This window comes from Equus caballus, chromosome 11 (genome assembly GCF_041296265.1).
Source record: "Equus caballus isolate H_3958 breed thoroughbred chromosome 11, TB-T2T, whole genome shotgun sequence".
In the NCBI taxonomy this organism is placed as follows: domain Eukaryota; kingdom Metazoa; phylum Chordata; class Mammalia; order Perissodactyla; family Equidae; genus Equus; species Equus caballus.
Genome location: NC_091694.1, coordinates 45,437,278 through 45,451,073, shown reverse-complemented (window position 1 = coordinate 45,451,073; position 13,796 = coordinate 45,437,278). Strand labels below are relative to the sequence as shown.

The 13,796-nt window shown below is 54.4% G+C and overlaps 1 protein-coding gene across 16 annotated transcripts in view; it reads left to right on the top strand.

The window, feature by feature from the left end:
• Positions 1–11,459, top strand: part of SLC43A2 (solute carrier family 43 member 2) — a 42,831-nt gene extending 31,372 nt beyond the window's left edge. For 15 of the 16 annotated variants that reach the window (XM_070227841.1, XM_070227839.1, XM_070227849.1 and 12 more), the window contains 5 exons: positions 572–710; positions 2,130–2,259; positions 4,245–4,318; positions 5,572–5,695; positions 6,263–11,459. In XM_070227841.1, coding sequence (XP_070083942.1) covers positions 572–710; positions 2,130–2,259; positions 4,245–4,318; positions 5,572–5,695; positions 6,263–6,424 — 629 coding nt within the window. In that variant the 3' untranslated portion in view covers positions 6,425–11,459. The remainder of the gene's footprint in view (positions 1–571; positions 711–2,129; positions 2,260–4,244; positions 4,319–5,571; positions 5,696–6,262) is intronic. The other variant, XM_070227838.1, reaches the window with a different exon arrangement.
• The last annotated feature ends 2,337 nt before the right edge of the window (positions 11,460–13,796 follow it).

Sequence of the window (13,796 nt, the reverse complement as noted above, 5' to 3'; positions counted from 1 at the left end):
TCCAAATAGCCCTCTTGGCCAGAACTAGGGGCGGGGCTGGGGGGGGCAGGGGGGGGCGGGGGGCAGGGGGGGGCGGGGGGCAGGGGGGGCGGGGCGAGGAGTCAACTTTCAGCTTCTATTTGGCTGAAAAATTGCATTATAATTTTAAGGCTTTTTGAAGAGTGAAGCCCTTACGTCAGAGCCCCTGTGAGTGGTGCCTTCCTGGTATATTTCTAGAGGCAGAAAGCCGATGGTCAGTTACAGACAAAGCGTCAGTCCTAGGCATTGGTAATTTTGTGGTTCCTAAGTCATAGAGACTTCCTGGAGCTTCTGGGGAAGCTCATTGTGACATACTGGATTTCATTAGCAGTTTCTTGTAAACTAGCAGGGGATTCGGAGAATAGGGTGGCCTGCCTCTTGCTCCAGCTTTGATTTCAGAAGTTAAAGTCTCTGGGCTCCCCTCACGAGCCACAGTGACAAGAGGGGGTCTGAGGGAGACCCCAGAAGGGCCTCTGGGGTCTCAGGCTTTGCCCAGTGCCTGCCCTGGGTCTCTGCCAGCAGCCCCTGTGACACAGCCCGTCTTCCTCCCCAGTTGGCCTCTACACCTCCATCTTCGGTGTGCTCCAGCTGCTCTGCCTGCTGACAGCCCCTGTCATCGGCTACGTCATGGACTGGAGGCTAAAGGAGTGTGAAGATGCCTCTGAGGAGCCTGAGGAGAAAGATGCCAACCAGTGCGTAGGCAGGGCCTGTGCCCCAGCCCCCAGGCCCTGGAGAAAGAAGCCCAGGGAGTCAGGTGTCAGGCAGGGACAGGCTGGGTGGGTGAGGTTTTAAAGTCAGCAGGAGTGGCAGCAGAGGGGTCTGCTCACAGCTACTTTTGCAAGAGTTTTCCAACACTTGCTCACTCAGTTCAGCACACATTTAGGTCTCTTGCTTCTTTATGGAAGTTCTTTAGTCTGCTAAAGTCTGGGGAACACTGAGCTCAATGAAAGAGGAGGAGAAACCAGAGGAAGGTCGACGACTGGATTCACACCATCCTGCCTTCGGGCCTGCGCTCAGAGCTGCAGCACGGGTAGCACAGTGGGTAGACAGACATCTTCACACAGTCCTGTTGCCTGCACGGTGTACTCCACTCGGTATGAGGAGTATGTGGCTGTAACTGTAATGTGTGTTAATAGATTTGTTCATGATTGTGAGGATTAAACAAGGTACTGGAGCCCTACTTTATATAAGGGCTGGGCTCTAAGATCAGAGGATGAGTTAAATGCTGTCTGCTGTGACTCCACCGTAATATAATAAGCTGCTGTTTATTGTATCAGGCGCTTTGCCAAGCACTTGATGCACCCTATGTCACTTAAGCCTCACGACACCTCCATGAGGTGTATGCTAGTCTTAGATCCGCTTTATAGATGAGGGAACTGAAGCTAGGAGTTAGGGAACTGAAGCTAGGAGTTTGAGAACTTGCCTGATGCCACCTAGTGAGGAAGTGGGTGACCTGGGACTCCCTGCACCTCTCGAGCACTTGGCATTCACTCTTAGATGTCCTACAGTTGTCCATGGGGTAGCTGTGTGGGTGGTGAGACAGAATCAGTAATAGTGAATTCACAAGGAAATAATTATAGAGAATGCTCTGTTATCTAGGTCAGGTCCTACAGCCAAGAGGTTGTTTGTGCCCATTCCAGTTCCATCTGCTGCATATTTGTTTCTCTTTCACTCCCTCCTGCCCCGCAAGGGGAAATCCACTCACTCCCTTATTTGGCTTATCATGTGGCTTATCATCAGCTCCCTGCAGGATTCGGGTGAATTTGGAGCCAGTGGTGAAGTGAGGCTTTGCCACATCCTGACTTGGGCACACTCTGCTCCTTCCTTCCCTGTCCTTGGCGCTCAGCCTTCACTGAAGCAGTGCAGCGTGTTGATGACCGTCTTCTCATATCTGACCTCTCCACTCAAGTTCACACTCAGACTCGGTCAAGAGGGTGCAGTAGGGAGTGTCCATAGTGCTGGCCCAGCCCCGGCAGTCCCTAACACGTGCTTGGGTGGTCTCTGAGTCTTGCGTTGTCCACAAGTTGTCTCCCCCTGGGCCTGACTTCTTGGGAGAGCCCATCCTCCTCCGGGGAGCCCTCAGCTCCTACGTGTGCTCTGTATTTCCACAGAGGCGAGAAGAAGAAGAAGCGGGACCGGCAGATCCAGAAGATCACCAATGCCGTGCGCGCCTTCGCCTTCACAAACCTGCTGCTCGTGGGCTTTGGGGTGACCTGCCTCATTCCCAACCTGCCTCTCCAGGTGGGTGTGGGGAGAGGGAGAGGCTAGGTGGGGAATGGGATAACGAAACTAAAAGGTGCATATGTGTCATGGCACCTGTCAACAAAAAGAATGGTGAGTCTTCATTCATTTAATTCAACCAACCAACCAACCGGCCCACCGTTATTTACCAAGGGCCTTTACCTGCCAGGCTCTGTGCTCGATGCTGGGAGTGAACCTTAAATGAAACTAGGACTGCTTTTCACAGAACACTCTTCTCTTTGAACCTTGTCATTTTTCTTGGTCTTTTGAGCCTCTTGCATACCGTGAATACCACCATCATACCATTTCCCGGAACTATGTGGGGTAGTTTTGTGGCCACTTAGTTTGCATTTGCTCAAACAGCTGAAATCTGATGTCCAAAGAGGTCTGGCCAATCTGTGGTGTTGGTGGGAACATCTGCTCCTCTGGTCCAAGAATACCCACAGGGTCTCTATGTTGTAGAGAGTAAAAAAAAAAGACTGTGATGATTGCTTGGCATCTGGGTTCAAAAGCCTGATTCCTTTGCACAAGATTTTTGATGCTGTTGAAACCTGACTTTTGGCAGAGATTTTGAGCAAGGTAGACTTTGTCACCTGCCTGGTTCCATCCTTGGGTCCATGAAAGTGTTCTAGCCCCAACCCCCCATTTATGAACTTTGAAGGGACGTGAGTGATGGCATTGCTTTCACATGGGTGTAGCCCAAGTCCAGATAGTATCTTGGGCCAGGTCCAAGAGGAAAGCAAGAGTCCCTTTTTACAAGTGGTCACGTGTTGAGGTACGTCAGACACCCAGGTGTGCACTACCCACAGGTCCTGTCACATTTATGTGCTCATACTGTGTGTACAGACCAGAGTAAACCCTTGGTGACTTGTAGCAGTTATAAGTGGGGGTCTTGTTGCATTCCTAGTGCCCGCCCCGGCCTCCTGGTAGCTGCCATTTCTGCAAGACTGGCACACTCTCCAGTTAAGAGGCAAAGCTCAGTGGGGACAGTCATCTCTTTTTGTTTTATTTAGTTCTCATTGAAAGAAAAGTTATGAAAAGGCCACAAGGCCTTGGAAATGGAAAGGGGGGGCCCGCCCGAGTGTGTGTGTGTACATTCGGGCACAGCTCTCTTTCAACACCACAGAGAGCAGCCCCTGCCGCCACCACTGCCCACATTCCTGGGAACAGGTCCTGGCTGCCTAGCAGGATGGCAGGGCTGTGTGCAAAAGGCAAAGGGTCCTGGTGGCAAAGTGGGCAGCTCTCGTGCCTCTCAGAAATCATTAACAAGTGCTTCTCAGAGCTTGCTGAGACTGCCAGCGGCAGCGGCCTTCTTGAGAAGCAGAACTTTCCTAGGGAGGGGAGAAGGACAGCCACCTGCCAGTTAGGGCTGGGTGACCAGGCAGGGAGACCCCTGGGCACAGTCCTCAGGTCGGCAGAGGCAGGGGATCGAGTCATGTTTAGCGACCTCCTCCTTCACGTTGTGCCAATCCATATTCAACAACAGGCTCTAGGTGGGGGCGGGGGGAGCCCTGGTTTTTAGCATTTGCCAATTTCCATAGTGTAAATGCTCTCACCGTGGCTGATTTCAACCAACATAATGTCACTGATTATGAAGTTGGAAAGAGATTCACAGTAATACACCATCATATGGTATTTCCACCATACATATACAATAGACCTAAAAAACCTTAAGAGGACAGATAACAGATAATAGTAAAACATAGTAAAATAATTAGGACATGATGAGTTTTAAGTATTCGTAACCTTTGCTTTTAATATAATTTGCTTAATTGCAAGTTTATAAAATTTAAGTTTTAGTAATGACCGTGTTTAACAACTGGCTTGCAAAATTCCTGAAAATTCAGGAATTGGCCTGGGAGAGCTGGTATGAGCCAACTGCAGGCTGCCAGTGCTCCTGTTGCTCAGGAGCCCAGGAACTGTGGGGTGGTGGACAGGTGAGGGCCTTCACAGTCTTCTGCTCATGCTCGGCTTCCCTCCCTCAGATCCTCTCCTTCATCTTACACACGATTGTACGAGGATTCATCCACTCTGCCGTCGGGGGCCTGTACGCTGCCGTGTAAGTCCTGGGACCTGTGGGTGGCCTGGTGGCCAAGAGTGAAGGAATGACCTGAGGGACGTTCATGGCAGGACTAAGGTCCTGAGAGGGAGCCAGCTTGTCCTCTCGGGTTCATCTTCTTGCATCAGGGGACAGGTACCAGGCCTTCTCTTGGGGGTACTGGGAAGGCCATACCTGGCAGGAGGTGGGTGAGTGGCCAGACAGTTGGGTGCCCACAAGCTTTGGCATTTAACACGAAGTCAGTTCCCCCAGCCAGGGTCAGTGCCCGTGTGCAGCTCATTATTGCCTCAGGGGGCTGCTGCTCAGCCGAGTCCTGGGGCTGCCGCTTGCTGCTCATGGTAAGGGCAGGGGTGGGTTCTGGCTGCCCAAAGCTAAAAGGGGACATTCAAATGGCCCTCAGCAGGGGCAGTGACATGGACAACTGAGCCCAGAACATATCAGACAGTTTTCACCCAGAGTCTCAAAGGGTCTGATTCTGCCCACAGCCTCCTCAGGCCTTGGCTGAGATGAAAGCTGCCTCCTTTTTCCTAGAGGCCAGACGTGCATACGGAACCACAGTCATCCCTCCTCCTTGGGCTCGAGCTTGGCTCAAAAACTGGAACCCAGACACCACCCGCTGTCTGTCTCTGACTGAAGCTTGTTCCTCTCTGGGAATCTCTTCCCACCTCTGGGGCTACAAAGCCTGACGTTTGCTGAGATTTTGCCAGAATCTCAGAATCTCTCTTCCCCTCCCAACAGCATCCCACAGGGGTCATTCCAGGTCTGCGTGTCCCCCACCCCCGCGGGCCTGTAGGAAGTTGCGGCTGCCCTGGCAGGGTCTGAGGGAGGACTGAGAGCCGTGATGCTGAGTTTCCGTGATTACACAATGCTCCTCTGGATGAGGGTGCAGCAGAGCCGGGCCCAGCCTCCAACCTGCTCCCTGGCCTGTTTCCCAAGCTGCAGACTCCCGCTGGCACCACACTTTCCACTCAGCTTGGCCAGACACCCATGGGCTCAGGGTACATTTGGGTGGGGTGGAGTCCACCCCAAAGTCTGAGGCCTCAGGCTGGGCCGAAAGAGAAATTCACTTTGTAGAACTACTCAGCAAAAAATAATCCAAAGGTGGATACCACCCAATTCTCTGAGGCTGTTCCTGCTTCTTCTCTGACACCGAGGGTGCAGCCTGGGGGCACTTGGAGCCAGGCTGAGGCCGAGGAGCATCTGGAAGGCTGGAGAGTGGCACCTGTGGTGACAGGTTCTGTGTTGCCCGGCAGGTACCCCTCCACCCAGTTTGGCAGCCTCACAGGACTGCAGTCTCTGATCAGTGCACTCTTCGCTCTGCTGCAGCAGCCTCTGTTTCTGGCCATGATGGGTCCCCTCCAAGGAGACCCTCTATGGGTAAGAAGGGTCAGGGGGCAGTGGCTTATGGGCATCTGCCCCACTCTGCTGACTGGGAGCTGGGAGGCATCGCTCAGGGGCTTCCTGAGCCCTGAGGACAGGCAGTTTGGAACTTTGGTTAGGACCGATTTGGGGTCTCCTTGTGAATGGTGGCCGGGCAGGAGGAGAAAAGTGTCCTTTCTGGACCTTATTTTGGGGTCAATAGAACCGAGTTGCTGTTCCCGCCCCTCCTGCAGGCTGGGATTCTTCACCAGGTGCTGTGAGCTTGTCCCAATCTCTGCCCTGCCCCGGGAGATTCAGATCAGCGGGTCAGAGGTGGGGGGGCCGAGGCCCTGCGGGCTGCTGAGTGGCCCGTGGACAACTGGGAATTCTGATGCTGGAATGTGGAACGACAGGCCCTTGGATCTCTTGAACCTTCCAGTTTCAGTCTTTTCTCTCCTTTCCTGTGACCTTCCCTTTCCCAAACCTGAGTGTGAGGAAAGGTCTTTGAGCCAAGCTCTGCAAAGACCTCAGCGCCTGCCTGGTCTCTGCCCCACGTGATGGCAGCTCTCCTCCCTGCCTCCCCAGGTGAATGTGGGGCTGCTGGGCCTGAGCTTGCTGGGGTTCTGTCTGCCCCTCTACCTCATCTGCTACCGGCGCCAGCTGGAGAGGCAGCTGCAACAGAAGAGGGACGATGACAAGCTTTTCCTCAAGCTCAACGGCTCATCCAACCGCGAGGCTTTCGTGTAGCGCCCACCACCTCAGAACTGTGGCCTCCTGCCCTCGCTTCAGTGACTCACCGATGTCCTCCTCCCCACCCCAGAGGACCCCCATGCACCCTCAGGATCCTCTCCCTCACCATGTTGGAGTCCATGCTCCCTGCCAGGGCCGTAGTCCTGCCTCGGAGCTCTGCAGTAGAAGGATGGGAGAGGGCCCAGACCAGATGGGCAGTTTTCCTACTACTGGAAGCAGGGGCTGCCCTGGGCTTTGCTCTGCCACCCTTGGGGGCCCTGGGGCCTTGAGGCTCCATGGTGCCTGCAGGAGGAATCAGGAGGACCCCCAGCAGGCAGGCTCTCTTCCTCAAGTGTCTGGATTCTGCCTCTTGCCAAAGCAGAGGGGTCTGTCATCCACTGCCCGCCGCCTGCCCCTCGGCTGCATGCCCACTGACCACGCCTGCCTGAGGACAAAGGCTTGCACTGTCTGCACCCCCCTCGCCTGGCCCCTCACCTCCTCCCCTGGCTAGTCTGAGGCTGCCTGAGGAAGGAAGGACCCGCTTCCTGTTGTTGGTGCTAACTCCTTTGTAATTCCAGCCCCCCGTCGCCTGTCCATGGCCTGTCCTCCCGTTACAGGCCTGCGGAGAAGCCCCCCTGGCTTAAAGCTTGGGGAGGGGATAGAGGGCTGGATGGTCACACAGGGAGCCATGGACAAGGCTGATCAGCAGTCCCCTCATCTCCTCTCTCAGGGCCTAAGTGGGGAGCAGGTTTCCACTGCCACCCTCCGTCCAGTCAGTGACCTGAAGGGAATTAAAGGGGCACCAATAGGGCAGCCCCCCCACAGCTGTTTTTGTCAGAGTGTAAGTGAGGCTGTGGCTGACAGACATCGAGGTCCAGGCCTGGGTAGGGAGGTGGATTTGTGAGGGGCTTAGGGGTGTGTGTACATGTGATACGTGTGAGGCGTGTGTGGGGTGGTGGTAGGTATGGGCTCCAGGTGTCTGACCTTGTGCTCCTGGAGCTGCTCAGGAGCCAGCCAGGCCTGCAGCAGGCCCAGCGCCCGGCGCCAGACCCGCTCAGCCTGGAGCTTGTCTGAGGCTGTGGAGTCACAGTGCCCCCTGCTGGCAGACTCCTCTGCAGCCCTCGAGCTGTTTAAGTGGGAGAGGCCACCGTTTCTCTGCCAGGCCGGCCTGGCTTACCAACCTACCCACCTTCACTGTCCCCAGAAATGTGTTTGAGACTTCCTGGGAGCGCTGAGAGGGGTGGGTTGATTTTTAGGTTTATAGTTTTGTTTTTTTCCTTTTAAGTTTTATCAGACTCCTTTTTATAAAGCAATAAATCCTTTTTCCTCCTGGTAAGGGATCCCCTGCTAGCATATCAGTTAATGGCTACAGTTAATTTGAGCTTGAGAAGAAAAGGCAAGACAAGACTTCCTGCCGCTGTCCATCCCCCATTGTACCCAGCCGCTCACTGTCTCTCTGAGTGATTGCCCTCCTCGGAGGGGCAGTGGGCCAGGAAAAGACCTCCCCCAGCTCACCTCCAAACAGACTGGACTTGTGCAGACATGCTAAAAGCGTGGGCCACCCCCTCCTCTGCTACTTATCCCAGCAAACAGGCTAGTCTTGACCCCTGTCATCCCCTACTCAGATTTCCCGTCACAGGGCAACTACCCTGAGGGTTGCTCCTGAGCGGGGACACTGGCTGACCTCAGGAGAGTCTCGGCCTCAAAGAGACCGAGGCAGAATGTGGTGGGGGGACGCACGGAGAACAGGGAGGGGCAGACCCAGGCTCAAATTCAAGCTCTGCAGTAGCAGTTGAGCACCTTGCACACATCTCACCATCCCAGGCTTCGGTCCACTCAAACATTAAAAACAAAAAACACTTAAGACAAACTTTAAAAGGAGAGAGAACTAGATCAGTTCCTAAGCCATTCCTCAGAACACTAGTCCTGTGAGATGTTAACGGTTATTCTAACTTATGAAAAAAGTTTTATAGTCAAGTTTGGGAAATGCTGAGTTAAAGTCAAGCAGGTTTCTTTACAGCAAGTGCTTTTGGCATGCTTGCGGGCTTTGTGGCTCTCCAGGAGGAAGTGTGGCATGCTCTGCAGGATGGTTTTAACCATCAGAGCCATCCTCCCCGTGTGGCCCGGGGAGCACCTGCAGCAGGAGCTCCTGGGCTGCTTGTTAAAAATGTAGACTTTGGGTCTTGCCTTGGACCCAGAGGGAAATAAATGTCTACATTTTGCTAAGCGTTCCCCTGGTGACTCTGGTGCCCCTCCCCGCAAAGTCTGAGACCTAATGATGAAGAGGAGTGTGGTTTGGGGAAATGCTGATTAGCAAGGAGAGCCCTTCCATCTGGGAAAACATTGGGGTTGTACAGGCACAGCCTGTGCTATCTCCAGCTGCGCTCAGGCCCAGCCAGAGTGGGAGTTGCTGCCTCCCTCCCACCCACTGGCAGGGTGTGGGCACTTGGTGGGAAGAAGAAGGCCTTGAGAAACCAGAGTGCAGGGTGGAAAACAGTCTAGGGCCAACTGTGCGTGGGGATTAGAGGCACGAAAATGGGAGCAGGGAACCAGGTGCATCAGGTACCACCTGCACTCCCTCCCCTTGACAAGGGCCAGTCATTCTCATCTGACTGTACAGAGTTGACGGGTTACGTATTTTCCTATTATCTTTATTGAGTCATGATAACAATCCAGGAGTTAAATAGATACTATCATCCTTATTTTACAGCTGGAAAAACAGAGGCCTAGAGAGGTGGAATGACTTGCTTAAGGTTAGAGCCAGGACTCATAGATGGTTCTTAAGTCATTGGAGCAGCCAGCAGGGCCTCTTGACCAGGACATTCCACTAGGAGCGGCAGCCCCGGGGGCCACCAGGCCTTGGAAGCAGGGCGGCAACGGCCTGGGAAGGGCAGCAAACCCAGGCATGGTCTGCATTTCTTGGAGCCAAGAGCTTCCTCGGAGAGTGGGGTGAGCTCTACTCAGAGTCATCTTGGCCCCGGAGGCTGGTGAAGTCTGGCGACCCCACCCCTTGAGGAGGAGTGCCCTGGGGTAGAGAAGGGACCACGGGCTGATCAAAGGCAGTGGGCATCAGGAGGCCAGGGCCCTCCATCTTCCCCCTTGTCCTCCAGGCTCCTGGTGGGAAGGAACAGGAAGTGGTGAGGCCCCAAGGTTCCTATCAGAGTGACGAAGGGGGCGGGCCAGCCTCAGGAGCGATGCCAGAAGCCTGGAGCGATGCCAGGAGCCTGTCTTGATCCCCCTGGACTCAGGTCTAGGCCTGCCTTTGTGGTTGGCTTCCTCCAAAGCCCCCTGGCTCCTGCCTGCAGCTCCCACACCTGGGAAGCTTCCGACCCTCCTGCAGGCCACAGGGATGGTTGCAGGCCCTTGTGGCTTCCTTTCTGTTTTGTTCCATCTCCTTTCTCATCTTGTACCCAGTATCAGCCTGGTCAAAAGGACTTCTGCTCCAGCCCTCCTGTCATGGCCCTCAGCTGTGTGGTCTGAGGAGGGCATCACACTGCCCTGCACCCCAAGGACACTGAAAATGGGGGGACACTCAGTACCGGGGGTACGTGTGCAGGACTGTCCCAGACAGCAGCACCAACACATTCATCCCAGTGGAGCTTTGGATGCACTTCGAGGTCAATTTGTGGCTCTTGGGGCAGTGAGGTACATGATCTGTTCCAGTTACCAGAGGCCCAACTCAAGGGTGGTAGCCCATTTCCCCCAAATAGAGATCATGGGAGTAGGAGGATAAGGAGCCCAGGACCCCCAAAGTGAGGGGGTTGGTTTTCCACAGGCTGCAGCCCTCCTGTGGGGTGGCAGTCAGGGCGAGCAGGCGGGCTCTGTGGGCCTGTCCCCTCCACATCCTGATTCACCCCACACCCTGGGCTGAGTATGGAGCTCCCTGAGTGTCATGAAGGAGGTGCACCATCCTCCACGTGGGTGGCCTGCCAGCGTGGAGCCACCCTTTGTGCCCCTTGGTTTCTGCAGCGAGTGTGTCCAGCTCTGAAGTTAGTCATTCTCAGCCTCCTGGGCAGATTTGAGACTGAACTGGGGCCCCTGGCAGCTCCTGGCTCCCCAACCCTTCCCAGAGTGAGGCTCCATCTCCTTGTGCCGAGGAAGCAATGACGGGAAGAGCAGAGGTGAGAGGCCCCATCACATACCATCTTGGTGACCTTGGACAGGTCGTGAGCCTCAGTTTCCTCATCTGTAAAATGGAGGTAATACCCTTACTGTGGAGCTAGGTGACCATGGACCTAAAGCACTCGAACAGTAGTAGACCTGGCACTTCATAGGCACTTAACACATGATAGCATCATTCTGACCCTGGCGGAGAGCAGATAACACAGGGAACAGGACCACGCCCCCCCACCCCATATCATAGGACACGTACTTTAGGCAGCTCTGACTGGGACAGACTCATGGCTAAGTAAGGAAGTGAGGCCTGTTTCTGCTGACTCCTACCCCTCTCAGAACCCCTCTCTAAGCCATGCCTTAAGAAGTTGCCCCCTTGTTCACTTTTCTTTTGTCTTTCACATTTTGCTAAGAGACTTGGCCAAAAAGCTTCTCAAGATAATCTTTAAGCAGTGGGTGTTCAGGCACTCTGGCCAGTCCTGCTGTGTGGGATGACCCAGATTATGGCATGCAGGCACCTCCGCACCACCTCATAAAACCGCTTGGCTGTGCCTCTGTGTGTTTGTGTGTGCGCGCGCGTGTGTTGAAGTCTGAGATGTGTCCCTGGCATGTCAGGTGTGAACACATTTAGAGGAGTGTGTAGGAGCTCGTCTGTGTGCCTCTACCCGGACGGAGGAGACACAGAGGGGCTTGCCTCGCTGCATCCCTTTCCATTGCTGGAAAGGCCTAGGCAGGCCCTGTCCTAGGACCCAGCCCAGATCCTCACAGTGGGGGCCTGAAGGGTCCATCTGTTCCCTGTGTTAACCAGGGTCAATGCAGTGTCACTGACAACTCAGTAGCTGACCCTGACTCTTCCTGCCCCTTTGCTGTATGTAGCACCTGGCTTACTTCCTGGCACACAGTAAGCACTCAATAAATGTATGCTGAGAATGACTAAGAACTGCTTCCTGCTTGGCTCCTGGGTCTCTCTCTCCCTAAGTCACACATCCCTTTACCCCTTGTCTCTTGCCCAGATTCCCTGTCACTTGTCTGACACCTGTTCCCTGGCCCCACCCTTCCCCGATGTTGCCTTCGCCCTGGCCCAGCTTTGCTGGTTTGGCCTTCTTTCTGTACCTCGGCTTGAAGAGATGGGGGGCGGGGGACAGAGTGAGGGGCCCCTTGGGTGGGAAGACCAAGCCAGTGAATTCTGGTTCTAAGGGAGGGAGCTCATCCTTGCCTCTCTTCTTCTATCCTAAGGCAGTGGTCCTGGGCGTAACTGCTCCTCCTACAGATTTCCCACCAGGCTGGCCACCCTCCTGCCAGGGCCCTGGGCAGTGGCAGCAGGATGAAGAGAGCCACTGGGCCTCCTCAGAAAAGCACCAGGGAGGGGAGGGGGCGTCCTGATTGTCTGAGGCCTGGCCCCTGACAGGGGTGGAGGGGGCTTGAGGTCCAGGAGAGGGATATGGATGGCTTTGGGGCCAGTGGGGGGAAAAAATGAGCAGCAGCCCCACCACCCGTGCACACAGAGATGCTAGATGGACATGCTTGGAGGCTGCTACTTGTCAGGATTGCAAACGCAAAAGCTGGGGCTCTGCCACCTCCCTTTGTTGTTAGCTTTCATTTTCCTGCATCTGATGGAGACAGCGCAGGGAACTCTCTCTCATATAAGTAAAGCCACAGCATCAGCTCTGTGGTGATTCAGGGGCAGCTAGACCTTGACCTCCGTGCCAGGGACATAAGAGGACTCGGTGGGGACTCTGAAAACCTGAAGGCCACAGCCCCCATCTAAGGGGACAGCCTTCACACAGCTCCAACCAATTATGCCCATGTGGGAATGAGCCCAGTGTTGCCAGATCTTCCGATTTTTTTAAAGAGAAGCTGGAAATCATGAGTTTATATAAAATATCCCCGTTTTCAAATGTTGGCTCAAAAAAATTTTTTTTTAAATATCACAGATGCTCAAATAGTTTTTAACACTATGCAGGCCGAGGGCCAGCCTGGTGGCACAGCAGTTAAGTTCGCATGTTCCATTTCGGTGGCCCGGGGTTCGCCGGTTCAGATCCCAGGTGCGGACATGGCACTGCTTGGCACACCATGCTGTGGTAGGCATCCCACATATAAAGTAGAGGAAGATGGGCACAGATGTTAGCTCAGGGCCAGGCTTCCTCGGCAAAAAGAGGGGGATCGGCAACAGTTAGGGCTAATCTTCCTAAAGAAAAATAAAATAAAAAATAACAACACTATGCAGGCCAAACACTGCCAGAGGTAGGAGAGAGAAGAGAAGGAGGTAAACGGCTTCCTTGCCTCGTTTGGGCACCCAAAGTGACTGCTATTTCCTCAACTCTAGCAGAGGCCACACTCGTCTTGCATTAGACTGCGGTCCTCCACGGGCTGGGACCTTTTTCTTGTACCTCAGTCTCCCCCAGCCTGACACATGGTGAATGCTGTTGAGGGAGCAAATGGGTCACACACTCGAGTGTGGCTTCCAGAGTTGCCCATAGTCCCCATTTAGGGACAGGGAATTGTCAGGCAAAGCGCAGGGCAGAGTCAGCTCACCCTCACGGGCCTGAGTCCCTGTCCGCAGCCTGGCCTGGCCGACACACTCCTCCACCCAGTGGGACGAGCCGGGTGGCCAGGGACATGTGTTGGTGTGTTCTTTTTGTCTGGCGTCTGTCTCCCCACTAGAATGAATGCTCCTTGAAAGCCGGCACGTGCTCTGCCTTGGTCACTGCGATACCTCCAGGGCCTCAAATAGTACCTGGTAGAGAACTGCTGTTCAATAAATATTTGGAGGGTGAAATTTAAAAAAAGACAGAGATGGGGGCCGGCCCCTTGGCCGAGTGGTTGACTTCACACGCTCCGCTTTGCCAGCCCAGGGTTTCGCCAGTTCGAGTCCTGGGCACGGACATGGCACCACTCATCAAGCCATGCTGAGGCGGTGTCCACATGCCACAGTTAGAAGGACCCACAACTAAAGGTGCACAGCTGTGTGCCGGGGCGGGGGCGGGGCTTTGGGGAGAAAAAGAAAAAAATAAAATCTTTGACCAAAAAAAAAAAAGAGAGACAGAAATAAACCAAAAGAGGCTGTAAAAGACTGAGACAGAGGCTGGGAGAAGAGCATGCTGTCACCAGCCAGGAAAGGACAGAGCGGAAGATGGAAACAGTGAAACACAGTCTCCCCAAGATACCCAGAGATGGGTTACAGGTGTGGCTGTGGCCGAGGCGGTGACAAGGGCCAGCCAGCCAGGATTAACTGTGAGGGCTAGAACTGTGAGATGCACAGACATGAAGATGAAGG